Source organism: Lactuca serriola, chromosome 5 (assembly GCF_051521515.1).
Source record: "Lactuca serriola cultivar US96UC23 chromosome 5, Lser_US96UC23_V15, whole genome shotgun sequence".
Lineage (NCBI taxonomy): Eukaryota > Viridiplantae > Streptophyta > Magnoliopsida > Asterales > Asteraceae > Lactuca > Lactuca serriola.
The window spans coordinates 311721455-311737594 of record NC_136412.1 but is presented as its reverse complement, the minus strand read 5'-3'; the positions used below and the strand labels follow the sequence as shown (position 1 = coordinate 311737594).

The 16140-nt window shown below is 31.3% G+C and overlaps 1 protein-coding gene and 1 long non-coding RNA gene across 3 annotated transcripts; both read left to right on the top strand.

Annotated features, from left to right (window-relative positions):
• Positions 1 to 1512: 1512 nt before the first annotated feature.
• On the top strand, positions 1513 to 4641 carry LOC145054944 (histone-lysine N-methyltransferase, H3 lysine-9 specific SUVH1-like). The gene is made up of 2 exons (XM_079003214.1): positions 1513 to 1688; positions 2033 to 4641. Exon 2 carries the CDS (start codon positions 2222 to 2224, stop codon positions 4358 to 4360), a length of 2139 nt encoding a protein of 712 aa, XP_078859340.1. The 5' UTR covers positions 1513 to 1688; positions 2033 to 2221; the 3' UTR covers positions 4361 to 4641.
• Positions 4642 to 14006: 9365 nt separating this feature from the next.
• Positions 14007 to 15884, top strand: LOC145054943 (uncharacterized). Of its 2 annotated transcripts, XR_013685023.1 has the most exons (4): positions 14007 to 14196; positions 14307 to 14485; positions 15341 to 15433; positions 15503 to 15674. It is a non-coding gene; the product is annotated as an uncharacterized LOC145054943 (long non-coding RNA). The 2 variants fall into 2 exon arrangements; XR_013685022.1 differs by lacking the exons at positions 15341 to 15433; positions 15503 to 15674 and adding an exon at positions 15681 to 15884 and having other exon boundaries at positions 14015 to 14196.
• The last annotated feature ends 256 nt before the right edge of the window (positions 15885 to 16140 follow it).

The window sequence follows — 16140 nt, the reverse complement described above, 5'->3', positions numbered from 1 at the left end:
GTCTAGGGCAGTACCCCTAGCGGGGTCCAAAGGGCAGATGGGGAAACTACATATGGGAGCATAATGGGAAATTCAGATTCTTGAGGGTGATTATGGTAAAACTAACGAAATTCGTTAGTTTTGGAAACCCTAAATCCTCATTAAAAATATGGATTTCCCTGACTTGTTTCAAAAGCAACCCATGACTACCAACCCTAAGAGAAACCCTAATCTCTTTTATTATATAAACGACTCTTCTCTTTGAGAAGAGATACACGTAAACTATTAGCTCACCTTTTCTTCAAACGAACAATAATCCTTCTAGCAATTTGGCTTACGTTTTTCGTGCCTAGATTCGTAAGTGTCCTCTTGGACTGTCCTAGGCTAAATTTCTTGCAACCCAGACATATGGCAAAAATATCAGTTCGAAAAGTGTTCACTCAATCCATGGGGTATCCAGATCTCCAACGCAATCCCTATTTCCTCTAACAAAAAGCTTAAAATATACGAGTATGTAGGAAAACCATGTAGACATACTCGAAGAAGCTATGAGAGTTGGATGAAATGGTGAAGATGACTTGAAGTAAAAGTACATAAATACATAAAAACAATACGGTTATACATTTAAAATACATAAAATACATAAACATGTATATAAAAAACTTTTCAAAAAAATACATAAATACGTAAAAATACATATAAATATGTAATATATATAAAAAAAAACACAATGTAAAGTACTTAAAATCCATATAAATATGTAAAAATTATGTTTATACATTTAAAATACATAAACATCTATATAAAAAATTAAAAAAAAATACACAAATAAGTAAATATACACATAAATACGTAATATTTAAAGAACACATACAAATACATAAAAACTATGCAAAATACTTAAAAATACATAAACAAATATGTTTATACATTTAAAATACATAAACATCTATATAAAAAACTTAAAAAAATACATAAATATATAAAAATATATATAAATATGTAATACATAAAAAAAATAACACATAAAACTACATAAAAGTATGTAAAATATTTAAAAATACATATAAATATAAAAAAAATATGTTTATACATCTAAAATACATACAAATATTTAAACATATACATATAAAAACTTAAAAAAATACATAAAAATGTAAAAATATATAACTACTTAAAAAATATGTTTATACATTATAAACAAATTTTAACGAAATCTACAGAAAATTCTCATTGTTTTGAAAAAATTAACGATTTAATCCCATAACCTATTGAACATGTAAAATTACTAAAGTAAATAAATTAATCGGTTTTTTGAGCTTTTTTATTAAAAAATTAAATAATCAGTACTTTTTGTTAAAAAAATTAATTTAAAAAGATTAATTTAAAACTTTAACAATTTTTTTTTTCAAAATATTTGAGACTTGTTGAAGATTTAAAAATATATATATATATAAATAAACCTCGTATATTGATATTTTTGTTATATAAATAAAAAATATTGAATAAACCTATCTATCTAATTATTATCCGTTCTTACCACTACACGGCCACTTCGATATCGTACGCCCACCTCCTCCCCCACCCCTGAAGTGCAAAGAGGAGCAAAATCGCTGGCTGGCTGGCTGATTTCTTAGATTAGACTTCATCAAACATTTCTGCCCCAACTCACTCGCTCACACTCTCTCTGTCAACTGAACATAGTGGAGGTAATCTCTCGATTCTTAGATCTTCTTGTCTTCCACCTCAAATCTGGGTTTAAAAAGAACGTCTCCATGTTTTCTTTTCCATTTCCTTTTATGTATTAACACTACAGATCACCTCCTCGCAGTTTATTCCAGATCTTGCTATGTTAGATATTGTGTTTCTAATCTTTACTTTTGCGTTTATATATGTTAATTTGTTAGTTCCTGTCTAGGGTTTTAACCTTTTTTCTAGGGTTTTTTTTTTTTTTTTTTTTTTCTTCATGTATCGTTAGGTTAAATTTCTTTACCTCACCAAAACCTAGATTCTAATTGTTCTCTAAACCCGAATGTCTCCTTGCATGTTTCAGGAGGAGAGTTTGCAACTGAAATTTGTGGTCTGAGTTTGCACCTTTTTGGGATAAAAATGGTGGCGTCGTGGGTGTAAGGGTTTAATTTCGGTCTTTTTCGAATGTCTTCTCTTTTTATGGTTTGATAGCTGTGGTTTTGTTCGGGAGATTTCGAAATTTGAAAAAGGGGCGTCTGTGTGATTGAGATTGATGGAAGACAGTTTAGGTTCAGATTCAGTTCCTTCTGGTCCCATTGACAAAAACAAGGTTTTCTCCATTAAGCCATTAAGATGTCTTGTTCCAATCTTCCCTTCACAAGGGGGTTCTGGTCCATCTTCAACACAACAATCTCCATTTGCATTCGTTTCTCCAACTGGTCCATTTCCCCCTGGAGCTGCACAATTTTTCCCCTTCGTTTCTCCAACTCCAAATGAGTCTCCTATTCAGAGACAAACAGCCAGTGTACCTGATAATGGTAAATCCTACGCAATCCCATCTCCAGTTCCTCTAAATTCCTTCAGGACACCCATCTCAGCACCACCTCCTGACAATGGTGCCAAAGGCACAACAACAACAATGACAACAACAGCACCAACAGCAACAAGAAGAAGCTCCAAGAATGTCATCCCATATGATGAAGGATACACTCAAAGCGATGGATATGAAAACGGGTTCACAATCGATACAGAAGACAGCGGTGATGCCATTAAAAGAAAGCGAAAAATCCGGAAAACCGTGAAAGGATCACAAGCAGTAGCTGTATCTAGCTCTGAAGTCGACATTGATCCATTAGTTAATCATATTTTGAAATCTTTTCGCCTTGTTGAAATCGATACAATTCTTCAAGCTGATAGTAATCATGAATTAGTCCAACGTGTGGTTTTGGTTTACAATCTGCTAAGAAGAAAAATCACACAGCTCGATGATGCAAAAGGGGTAATCCCGGGAATTTCAAGACGGGCAGATTTACGGTCAGGTACAATCTTGATGAACAAAGGTGCCCGGGTGAATACAAAAAGACGGGTCGGACCCGTACCCGGTGTCGATATTGGTGATGTTTTCTTTTTCAGAATGGAGCTCTGTTTGGTGGGATTACATGCTCCAATCATGGCAGGGATAGATTACTTAAGTTTTAAAGTCAGTGGTGATGAAGAACCGATTGCAGTAAGTATCGTTTCAGCAGGAGGATATGAAGATGAAGAAGACGATGGAGAGGTGATAATTTACAGTGGTCAAGGTGGTGTTCAAAGAAGCGATAAATTACTCATGGATCAAAAACTCGAAAGGGGTAATCTTGCTTTAGAAAAGAGCTTACATAGAGGGAATGAAGTAAGAGTTGTTAGAGGTCTTAAAGATGGAACAAGTGCAACTGGAAAAGTATATGTTTATGATGGGTTATACAAAATCCACGAATCTTGGATCGAAAAAGGAAAATCCGGTTGCAATGTTTTCAAGTATAAACTCATTCGGGTTTCCGGGCAGCCCGAGGGGTTTATGTTGTGGAAATCAATTCAACAATGGAGAGACGGGGTGACTGCCCGAGTCGGGGTTATCCTGCCCGATCTTACTTCTGGTGCGGAAAATTTACCCATTTGTTTAGTTAACGATGTGGATAGCGAAAAGGGCCCTGCGTATTTTACGTATTTGCCCTCTTTGAAATACGCGAAACCATACGGAACTTCAAAATCTTTAAGCTGTAGATGCTCAAACGGATGTCAACCCGCGTCTCCTTGCCCTTGTGTGGAAAAAAACAACGGGTATCTTCCGTATTCATCAACGGGTATTTTATTAAGTCATAACTTAATTGTTCATGAATGTGGGCCTTCATGTTTATGTCCTCCAAGTTGTAGAAACCGGGTGTCACAAACGGGGTTGAAACTCCGTTTAGAGGTTTTCAGAACTAAAAATAAAGGTTGGGGACTTAGGTCGTGGGACCCGATAAGGGCTGGAGCTTTTATATGCGAGTATGCGGGTGAAGTGATTACTGAAAGTGGGATTGATAGTGATGATAATTATGTATTTGATGCGGGTCGGGTTTTTGACCCGTTGGAGCTTGTGCCTACTGATGAGCCTGTTAAGATTCCGTTTCCGTTGGTTGTTAGTGCGAAAAATAAGGGGAATGTGGGCCGGTTTATGAACCATAGTTGTTCGCCTAATGTTTATTGGCAACCGATTATGAGGGAAAATGAAGAGGAGTCGTATTTACATGTTGGGTTATATGCGATTAAGCATATTGGACCTTTGCAGGAGTTAACGTTTAATTATGGGGTACCACGGGTTGAGAAAAAAGGGATTGTTAAAAAAAAGTGCTTGTGTGGATCTTCGAATTGCAAAGGCTTTTTTTACTAGTGATGGAGAGGGAGTGAAGATGAAGATGAAGATGAATCATGAATCATGAAATATGAATGTTGTCTCTCTTGTAAAAGGTTAGTTTTGTCTTTTTTTTTTTTTTTTTTTTTTACTGAGTGTAGTGTAGTAAGTTGTTTTAGTGGGGGATGTTTTTGTGTTGTTTATGTTTTTTCGTGTTGTAATTGTAGGTTGGTTTATTTGAATTTGAAACATAATGTGATTGGTAACTAGTTATGGTTCTTTTTCATTTCTAGAGTTGAAATCATCAGATTTGTCTTTAATGCTGAGATTCGTAAAGATCCACATCTGAAGTCTGAATGGACTGGGGCCGTTTTGGATATGTTGTTGGGTTTTATTAACTGAAGAATGACTTGTTTAGTTATGCCTTCTTTTTTATGAGTTGGCATTAAATTGTAGGGTCCTTTGTCCACATTTACTATCGAGTATGGACACAAAATGGCACAGGAGAAGAGAGGCAGCTTGCACCTATTGGCCCTGCCCTTAATTTGCTGAAAAGTAATAATTGTTTATACTTTTGTCATATGTGCAATGTGGATGGATTTCAATTTTAAAAAAGTTACAAAATATTTATAACTTTTTCTCATAGGATCTAATGATGAGATCTATGAAAGCAAGTGCCGATACTGGAGCACGCCGATATATATATATATATATATATATATATATATATATATATATATATACACACACACATATGGATGTTCTTTTCAGACTATGTTAATTTTGTGAGACATAAGGACGTGGCCATAGCCATTCATTTTGGAGATTAAAAGAAATATATTATAAATTGCAAAATAAAACTAAAAATCCAAAAACTCTTTTTTTAAATATTATTATTTTTATTTAATTTATCCAAAAATTAATTTTTTTTTTTCGAAATATGAGTGAAATAATAGAATATTATGCTGTAAATAATCAATCGAATTTTTAAAATATTAGAATATTTTAATATTCTATTAAAATTGATAGATATGTTAAAATCTTTTAATATTCTATTTGAATTTCTAAATTTGTTAGAATATACCAGTGTTGTAGAAATCGGCATTGGCGACCGATTAATCGCTTGGCGGTCTTGAACCGATTACAATTAGGATGCTTGACGGAAATTAGTCAAAGTCGACCTTGGTGGTCCTTGGCGGCCTTGACGGTCTCGGCGGTCATAGACAAGAATTTTTTTAAAAATTCAAAAAAATTTAATTTTCAAATACTACACATAAATTTTAAATTTTCAAAATTTTAAGCTTTCAAATTTTAAAATATTAAACTAAAATTTTCAAAATTTTAAATTTTCAAATACTTAGTTTTCTAGGGAATATTAATTTTTTAAATAATTTTATTAATAATTAAGGGTTCCCGATTAATCATCGCCTAGTCCGATTAATCCCTTATCGTGGACCGCCGAGTTACCGCCGAACGATTTTTACAACATTAGAATATACTAATATTTTCTATTAATTTTTTTTTTTGAATATTTATAGTTTAAGTATTTTAGTAGAATATTTTAATATTCTAAAAATCCGATTTGAATATTTACAGTATAATATTATATTAAAATATTTCACGTATATTTTGAAAAAAAATAGTAATTTTTTTGGATAAATTAAATGATGAAAATAATATTATTATTTTTTTTTTTGAAAATTTTCATTTATTTTGTTTTTAAAAATATATTTTTTTGATCTCCAAAATGAATGACTATGATTATGTCCTATGTCTCACAAAATATGATCTCACATTAATCTAACCCTATATATATATATATATATATATATATATATATATATATATATATATATATATATATATATATTCAAATGATAACCATAGATTTTTTTTTTCTGGATGTAATTTTTCAGAAAAAACCAACACTAACATAAGCATAGGCTAGCGTTTAGAGGATTCGCTTGCATGGGCGGGTGCATGCGCGCCTTCTCAACTTCCAACTAATTCTAGGTTTATTTACCTGTGTGATCGGGGAAGTGTTGTTTCTAATGGTAGAAACAGGGCCGGTCCAGACGGTGGTCAATCCGGGCGACCGCCCAGGGCCCACGAATCCAGGGGGCCCAAATTTTTGGGCTATGTAGTGAATATATATAAAAAAATTATTACCAAAATGATTTTTAGGGCCTAAAGTTAGTTCAAACTCAAAATAGCTCAAAAATAAACAATTTGACTTATTTGTTATTTTTAATTGAACGCGTTTATAGTGAGAATAAATGATAATTTTTTTTAATCTTTATTATATTTGTCTTTAAGGGGCCATTTTTTTCTTTTCGCCCTGGGCCCATATACGTTTGGACCGGCCCTGGGTAGAAAGATTTCAAATGTATATATTAGAGGTGATGGAGTAGTTGTATTAATTTGTTGGTTGTATGTGAAGTTAATGGGACTCTACATTATTTAATAATTTGGGTTTGAATTTGATGTAATGTGATGATTTTTAAGCACAAGTGTAAGATGGGTGAGTTTAGGTAGGTCAAAAACAACATGTTGATATTATGAAAGAGATGTCAAGTTTCAATTTAAAGATAACTAGTATTTAAGTTATTTTGCGCATTGTGGCGGAGAACTCGTTTGAAGTTAATAAAAATGAAAACTATAAAAATAAACTATATAAGGGATTAAAATGTAACTTTAATACGCATGATAGATCCTTTGCAATCAGTATGTACAATTTAATTTAAAAATGTCAAAATCCATATATATAACATGATAACCACTATACCAAATCAAGTGGACCACAAAAGTATTAAAATAAAGTTTCGATTGAAACAACTATTTATAAAGTAGCTGGACGAAAATAATGCTTGAAAATGTCTTCTGAAAATTAGTAAAACGAAAACTATAAAATAAATTATGTAAGGGCCAAAATGTAGCTTTAATGCGCAACAGTAACTCATATGAAATTTATATATAAAATGTGATTTATCGATGTCAACAATTTATATATAGTACATCGAAATTGTATCATATCAAATAGACCGCAAAAATATCAAAATAAAGTTTTGATTCAAATGATTATGTATAGCGGAAGCGGACGAAAATAAAGTTTGAAAATATATCTTAAAAAAATTAAAAGAGGAAAAATTATAAAAAGAAATTATATAAAGGACCAACAATATAATTTTAAAATAAAATAAAAGACTAACATCTGTAACTTAAAAAATAAAAATAATTTAATTTTCAAATTATAAAGGATGAAAACTATTTGACCAAAAGTTTTCAAGATAGAAAAAATATAAATATGAAATTTTGTTATCTCGTAAACATATTCTCTATTTTCAAAAGTATATTTGGAATGTTGTATCATATGCTGTAATAGTTGTAATTTGATATCGGTTTAGTAACTTTCATTTTGGAAATAGTAAACGAAATGAAAAATAATTCTTACTTACAAACTTTATATATATATATATATATATATATATATATATATATATATATATATATATATATATAGATATATAAGGTTATGTTCATGTGAGACGGCCTAATTTTGTGAGACCGTGAGACGCATTTTTTTATTTATTTTTATTTTTTTTAGTTAATTAAAGTTCCGTAAATAATATTTAAAAAAAGAAATTTTGGATTTTTCCATTTATTTTGCATTTTAAAATTATTTTTTAGAATATGTACAGTGTAATATTCTATTAGAATATTTCACGTATTTTTCAAAAAAAATGAGATTTTTTTTTAATTTTTTTTAGTTAATTCAAGTTCCGAAAATAATATTTAAAAAAAGAATTTTTAGATTTTTTCATTTATTCTGTATTTTAAAAATATTTTTTTAGAATATGTCAATGTAATATTCTATTAGAATATTTCACGTATTTTAAAAAAAAACGGGATTTTTTTTATTTATTTATTTTTATTTTTTTAGTTAATTCAAGTTCCGAAAATAATATTCAAAAATAGAATTTTTGGATTTTTCCATTTATTTTGCATTTTAAAATTATTTTTAGATTTTGGTCTCACAAAATTATAATGGTCTCAAATGAAAATGAACCTATATATATATATATATATATATATATATATATATATATATATATATATATATATATATATATATATTTATTTATTTATATATAGATTAATTTTCATTTGAGACCATTATAATTTGGTGAGACCGTGAGACCAAATCTAAAAATAATTTTAAAATGCAAAATAAATGGAAAAATCCAAAAATTCTTTTTTTAAATATTATTTTCGGAACTTGAATTAACTAAAAAAAATAAAAAAATCCCATTTTTTTTTTTGAAAAGTACGTGAAATATTCTAATAGAATATTACACTGTACATATTCTAAAAAATAATTTTAAAATGCAAAATAAATGGAAAAATCTAAAAATTCTTTTTTTAAATATTATTTTCGGAACTTGAATTAACTAAAAAAAATAAAATAAAATCCCTTTTTTTTTGAAAAATACGTGAAATATTCTAATAGAGTATTACACTGTACATATTCTAAAAAATAATTTTAAAATGCAAAATAAATGGAAAAATCCAAAAATTCTTTTTTTAAATATTATTTTCGGAACTTGAATTAAATAAAAAAAATAAAAAAATGCGTCTCACGGTCTCACAAAATTAGGCCGTCTCACATGAACCTAACCCTATATATATATATATATATATATATATATATATATATAGAGAGAGAGAGAGAGAGAGAGAGAGAGGTCAAGTGTTTAAAATATTTATTGTGTTATTGTATTAATAAATGTGAACCAATCAAAATTAAATAAAAAATTAAATAAATAAATAAATAAGGGTAATTTAGTAATTTGTTTAGTAACTTTCAAAAATAATTGCTATAATCATGGGATAATCGCTGGTCTTCCTCACCTTAAAACCTTAATAAATAAACTGGTCTTTCTTTAAGTTTCTTCACTTTTCTTTGATTCTTAAAACATCAACATGTGACCCAGTCACATCATGTATCAAGAATCTCATAATAGAAACTTAGCAGAGTTATATACTGGACTTTACCTGAAGTAGAGTCAAACTTATTGACTTTAACATCCTTAGGTAAAATTTGGCAACTTCGCAACTAATGCCCCTTCCTTTGGCAATATAAACATATGGAGCCTTTGGTAATGGTACCAGTACTATCACAAACTTAGCTTTTTCTCTTTACCATTTGGTCAACCGAGTTGACTATGACCGATCCCTTTCCATTGGGAAGAGAATGCTTTTTTTGGCTTTCCAGTGTCATCATTGTCAATGTCCATAAAGTTTTAGAAAGTTGATCTTAGCAAATAGATAAGATCATTAAGAGTCTTGTCATAGTCTATTTCATAAGGGTCCCAAAGGAACTCACTATGTGACTTAGAAAGTGATTGAACATCCAACTTTCTCAAGACTTTGACACCTAACTCTCCTGGATTGTCAATATGTGACTTCATCTCCAAGATGTGATCACACCTAGACCTTGCCTTGCCAATATGGCTTGAGTGACCTTGAACTTGTGGGTTAGGGAGAATAATTGGAGGAGGTGGAGAAAGTGAAGTTCCAAGAGATTTGGGAAGATCATAGATGTCTGAACTAGACATCTTTTGAGAGATATTCAAGATAGTTGATCTAAAGTCCTTAATATAACACCCAACATGAAATATTAACGCTAGGAACCAACACAATATTTTATAACTCGGAAGAGGGATGCCGTAATCCAAGCTATAAAATATTTGAAGGTAGGTGAATGACGATTCACCAATTTCCACCATGAAAAACGAAATAATTATTAGGTTTTTAATTGGATTTGAAACTCCTAGATTTTTTTGAGATTCATTGAATTGTTCAATGACATGTTTCAATCTCGAGTGTGCCCTTCAGGTATTGTGACTGGGATGCCGAGGATCACAAAACAAGGTGTGAATAACCATGCAAATATACTTGGTACCCTTAATATTTACCCCTCAATCGATGTGCCGGTTAACCACACACGCTCCATCGATACTATGATAAATATTAAGTTACCCTTTGCCTACCTTGTTAAATACGAGTTAGTGTGTCGGTTAACCACACACGCTCCACTAACCGACTTAAACAAAGTGTAATTTCATGGATTAGCACCTTATTCACATTTTCCTAAAGTAACTAAGATTGGGAATTATAAAAAACATTTAGTTACTTTATATTTATCATTATTACTTTTAATGAAGGAGAATTATAGTCCTTGTCCTACCCGTTCGGCTAACGACCCTCCACCGGTCAAGGAAGCGGTGGGTGAGAGTGGACACCCATTAAACTGCCATTTTATAGGCAGTAACCTTATACCCCCTTATAGACTGACTTCGTGAATGAGGCCTACTAACGGTAAAACTGACTTGCTCTTATACATATATAAATATTATTAACTTATAATATTATAATGTATAAGGGTTGAATTTTAACTCTTTAAAGTTGTAAGGGCTTAACTTGGAATTAAAGTATTCATAAAAGAAAACTTTTCAAATTCCAAAACTTGAGGGAAAATTTTGAAACTATTCAAAACTCTTGGATTTTCATAACTTATGAGTTTTAATTAAAGCTTTAAAACTTTTAATGAAGAGACTCTTGGACATCCATAACTTGAGGACAAGTTATGGAGCCATAAAAACTATTTATAAGGAAAGACTCTTCATTTTTTTATAACCTAAGACATTTTTATGAGTTTTTAAGATTCATATATATGACTTTTCATATAACTTGAGGACAAGTTACAAAAACACATTTTATGAACAACTTTTAGATTAATTTGGATTGAAAACTACCAACACATATTTTTCATTAATCTAAAAAATAACTCATAAAACAAGGTAACACAAAAAAAAAACTTTTGGATTCCATAACTTATGGAGTTTAATGTTTCTTTTATGATGAAACTTTTCATGTTCCATAACTTAAGAACAAGTTATGGAATTCCTTAAAACATTAAGACCAAGTTTTGTAACTACATGAAAAACTTTGAATCATTTTTTTTTAAAACATTTTCATATCCATAACTTATGGAGGTTTCAAAAAACTCTTTAGATCAAACTTTTAAAACTAATAAAATAATCATATAATTTTATCTTTTACTAAATTTGACCTAATTCAACTCATATAGCAAATGATTCAAATTTTACAAATAATTAGTTTTTCACAAAAACAAGTAATTATCTTAAAATTTGACAAACGTCATGTTTTTTTTCCTTTTTTTTCAACTTTGAAAATAAAACATTTGCATTAATATAACAGAAAACAACCAATGGCTCTGATACCACTGTTGGATTTTGAGCATTATAACACTCCTAAGTGTACATGCAACCCTAAATACCTTGGATCTATGTTTTCTCTATTATACATGCAAATATGAATATTCCAAGGTATTACCCTAACTAGCATACAATCTTTTGATACTTGAATAATAAACTAGATAGAAATACATACCTTGTTGATGTAGCTTAACTCCATGAAGCTTGAGAGCCTAGTGCCTCAAGTGTGACACCTCAAATGGTTCACACAACATCATCAACACTTGGAATAACCATGAAAAGAAGACACTTCATGCTCAAATTGGCTAGCCCTCATATAAGTATCACTAGTGCCAATTTCTTGAGCTAAAGGGGTCTTTATATAGTGTGGCTATTAGGGTTACACCATGTAACTCATGACTTTACCCATTCCTTATGCTCCATGGGTTTTAACCTCCATGGAGTATCTATGGGTCACCACATGGGTTAAACCCAGCATAAGGAATCTTGGATCATAAGCCCACATATATAAGAATTAACGATTTTCACAATCAATCCCCATATATTTAATTAGTCTCTTTTGATCACTAAATTAAGTCCAAATTAATTCTTGATCAATACTAATTAAATAACATGATTTCATATTAATATATTAGAACTTATAATATATTAATATGTCACAAATGTCCTCTTCTCACAAACGGTCTATCCAAATGTTCCGATGCCATGCAACCCAAATGGACCATGCCGAGTCGGGTCAAGTACATACCAATTATAGTTATGGACTTAGACACTAATGCAACACAAACCCTAATCACGGATGATCCGAAACAGGATGTTACATGGATAGAGGTGGAATTTCAAGGAAGTAGGGGAGAAATATAGAAGGGTGGGCCCCTCATATTTACTTATTAATTTCCTCTAATAATAAAGACATGATTAATAAAAATGATAGAAAAATATTATAAAGGGTAAAATAGTCATTTTACATCTGGTAGGGACCAGGTGTGCAACAAAAACATATACTAAGGACTATTCGACTTAAAAAAGAAGTTAGAGACCAAATGTTCAGATTAATCCAAACCATAGGGACCATCTATGTAATTTACCCTATATATAATGTTTGAGAGATGTGTCAAGTTTCAATTTAAAGCATACAAGTACTGACGCTACCCATCAACCCTGATATATGCAAGTAATATAAATCAATAATACGGATCAACAAACAAACCATACAAGGGGGCGATGCTACCCATCAATCCTGTTGTGTAGCCTTACAAGGGGGCGATGCTACCCATCAATCCTGTTGTGTAGACTTCAACCTTAATACCATCCTATATGAGATAATCTCCTTGGAAAGACAGAGTTCCTCTATTTCTAGCCTTGCAATATATTCTCATTTTTTATATTGATTTTTAAAATTTAAGTTTGTAGTGATTTTTGTGGTTGTTTAACGGTTTAACAAAGAAAAAAAATTAATGATTTATATTAAAACACCTTGAAAATAAAAAGAAAAAAAAGTTTTCAAAAATCATGATTCTAAATTCAAAAGAAATGACCGGTTTGTTGAAATAAGTCTCCAACCACACCTTTGGGGTTAGAAGAGACTGTATTGATTTGACCCACTCGTCTCCAGGGGCGGTGATAGATAATGTGGTTTCATAGTAGCATAAAACTCCATTATTAAAATGTTTTCACATTAATATACTATGAAACCACATCATCTAACATATTGTTTTGAGTAGGAATGGCAATGGGGCGGGTTCGGGGCGGGGCATGGATTCCCAAACCCGCCCCGATAACTTTCGGGTATCTTATCGGGGCGCCCCATTGGGTTTCGGGTTTCCCCGTCGGGTTTCGGGTATCTTATCGGGTTTACAACAATTGATAACGAAATCTTTATTCTCTTTTAGGGTACCCCAATGTCTTATAAAATATACATGTTCTAGCAACTCTTTTAAATTAAAAACATGATGCATCACTTTAATAAAATAAACTGGACGTTATATTAAAAATTATTTGATTTAAGTTTTGTTTAATACGTCAAAACACATAAAAATGATCATTAACACCAGATTGTTAATAACTAAAAAAATTGTCCACAATAAGTATTTTATATTTGAACGCGTACAATTAACAGCAAAAATTTTTCAACATTATATATATATATATATATATATATATATATATATATATATATATATATATATATATAATCGGGGCGGGGCGGGTCGGGGCGAGGATAACCCACTCCCTGCCCCGAACCCGATAAAAAACCCGATAACGACCCGTTACCCGACCCGAAATGATCGGGTTTCGGGTTTCCCCATCGGGTTCGGGCTTTTTTGCCATCCCTATTTTGAGGCGGTTTCTATAAAACCGCATTAAAAGCCATTTATTGGTGCGTTTACTTCAAAAGCGCATTATTAAACATTCACTTACCTATTCCCTCCTAATATTTGGTTCTTGGCAGTGCTTCCCTTTCAATTTTTTCATTCTCGGCGCCATGTGTTTCCTACCAATATTTAATTCTTCATCTCTCACCCAAACGACAGACGACACAATAGATGTCGTCGACTTCCTCCTCCTCTTGCTCCGGTACAAAATCTGAAAACCCTAGCTTTTGATTTTTCTGATTTTCTATTCATAAATTGCTAAATGTTTTGATTTTTCGTGTCTTCACTGATTTCGCTTTGGTTCGTCCTCAGCACGCCTCAAAGACCCTTCCCCTGTACGCTTTCTTCTCCTACCGGTGTATTACCCCGACAATCTCATCGATTTCTACCCACCTACAGTAAGGTAGCCTCCACACCGACACAACAACCCCTTCGAATGGCGTAGCTTCATCTAAGTCTAAAATTTCTGATCTTAAGCGGTTCAAAGAATGGTGAGTAATAAAAAGCCTCTTATTCTTTCTTTTAATTATCTGCATGTAGCGTATGATTGTGTGAATGTGATTGTTTCAATTGATTAGTTTTGGTGGAAACTGAGACATGTATAAATAAGATAGGGTATTAGGAATTTAGGGTTTATCCATTGCACTCGACCTGTTTGTTTAAATGCCTAAGTCATCTCCGAACAATAACAAGCAGTTAAACTTTCTTAGATGTGGCCTTTTACATCCCTTGATGCTTTTTTTTTAATAAAACAACTCCCCTTTTTATATACGGGTACCACAAGATGTTGTGTCAACAGGTGGGCAGATGTTTTGTTTGGGTCATAGGTACGTAGTTATATCTTTATGTTAAGCTTTCATTCTAACATCATTAAGTTGATTTAATATAAGAATTCTCACCTGTGTGTACCATTAAAGGCTCAATTAAACGCCATGAATGAAGAAAAGTCAAAAGAGAAGGAAGTTGTCAAAATAGATAGAGGTTGTACAACTTTGATGCATATGTGAAGAGGATCCATTTCTTGATAGGATGCTAGGGAGAAAGCGATAAAAAACAAAGTATATAAAGCTGTTATTCCTGCCATAGATATGATGTTTTAATCCTTAAGGTTTGCATTTGAGTTACTTTCTTAGGTTTTATTCGTTTATCATTTATAAAGTTAAAATCTAGTTTACAAACACTAGTGAAATCAAAGTTTTGGAAATCTAGCAAATGTTTTTTTTAATGATTTAATGGTGTGTTGTGTAGTCACTATATCCAATTAAATAGATACAGTGATGAACTGGTTAGAAAAGAAGCAATAATAACTCTACAAACTTGTATTCAAGAAAATCGTTTGACTGTAGATTTACTTTTGATGAGGATGAGGAGGGCAATTTGTGTCTTTTAACCAGACAAGGGATTAGGAGAATATTTTGTATCCAAGCTCTTTACCTTCGGTTTGTGTCTAATCTCTTTACTATTGTTCTTATGAAAGAGAATAATTTTTCCCTATATGTTTCACATAGGGATGTAAACCGTTCCGAAACCAAAAACCAAAAATGATGGATTGAGAGATTTGGGAACCCGACCGAATACCACTAATCGGTTCCAGTTTTGTTCCGTTTCACGAATGTTTGTTATACCATATGATAATATAAACTAATTCCATGAATTTTCATGCATGGTTTTGTGTTCTATTTATAGGCTATGCTCAGCTAGAATCAAGTTGAATTAAATTTACCAAATTGGAACAAGACTACAAGAGTTGCAAGGAGATAGGGCTCAAATGATTATATATTTCTCTGTTTTCTACAATTAAATGCAACTTATTTGTTAAATAATTTGAATGTCCTCACTGCATGTATTATGCCATTATATCTTATAAAATTTATGGGTTGATTTTTGTTATTTTGTTTCAGAATTATAAAATTTATGGGTTTTGTCTATGTTGGAAAAAACTTTTTAGATGCTGCTATTGTTTATCTTGGAAATGCTGCAATACTTTTTTGGTGCGATTCTATTTTTATTTAAAAGGGCGGTTGTATCATTTAATGAGGCGGTTCTAATCTTCATGTATGGAAAACCCCATTGGTTTTTTAGTGCGGTTTCGTCATTTTTTTGGTGCGGTTTTAGAACCGCCTTATTCAATAGGAGTATTTTTTGA

What these genes read in the sequence shown, in the direction of transcription:
- LOC145054944 (XM_079003214.1), top strand. Translation starts at nt 2,222, where the DNA reads ATGGAAGACAGTTTAGGTTCAGATTCAGTTCCTTCTGGTCCCATTGAC.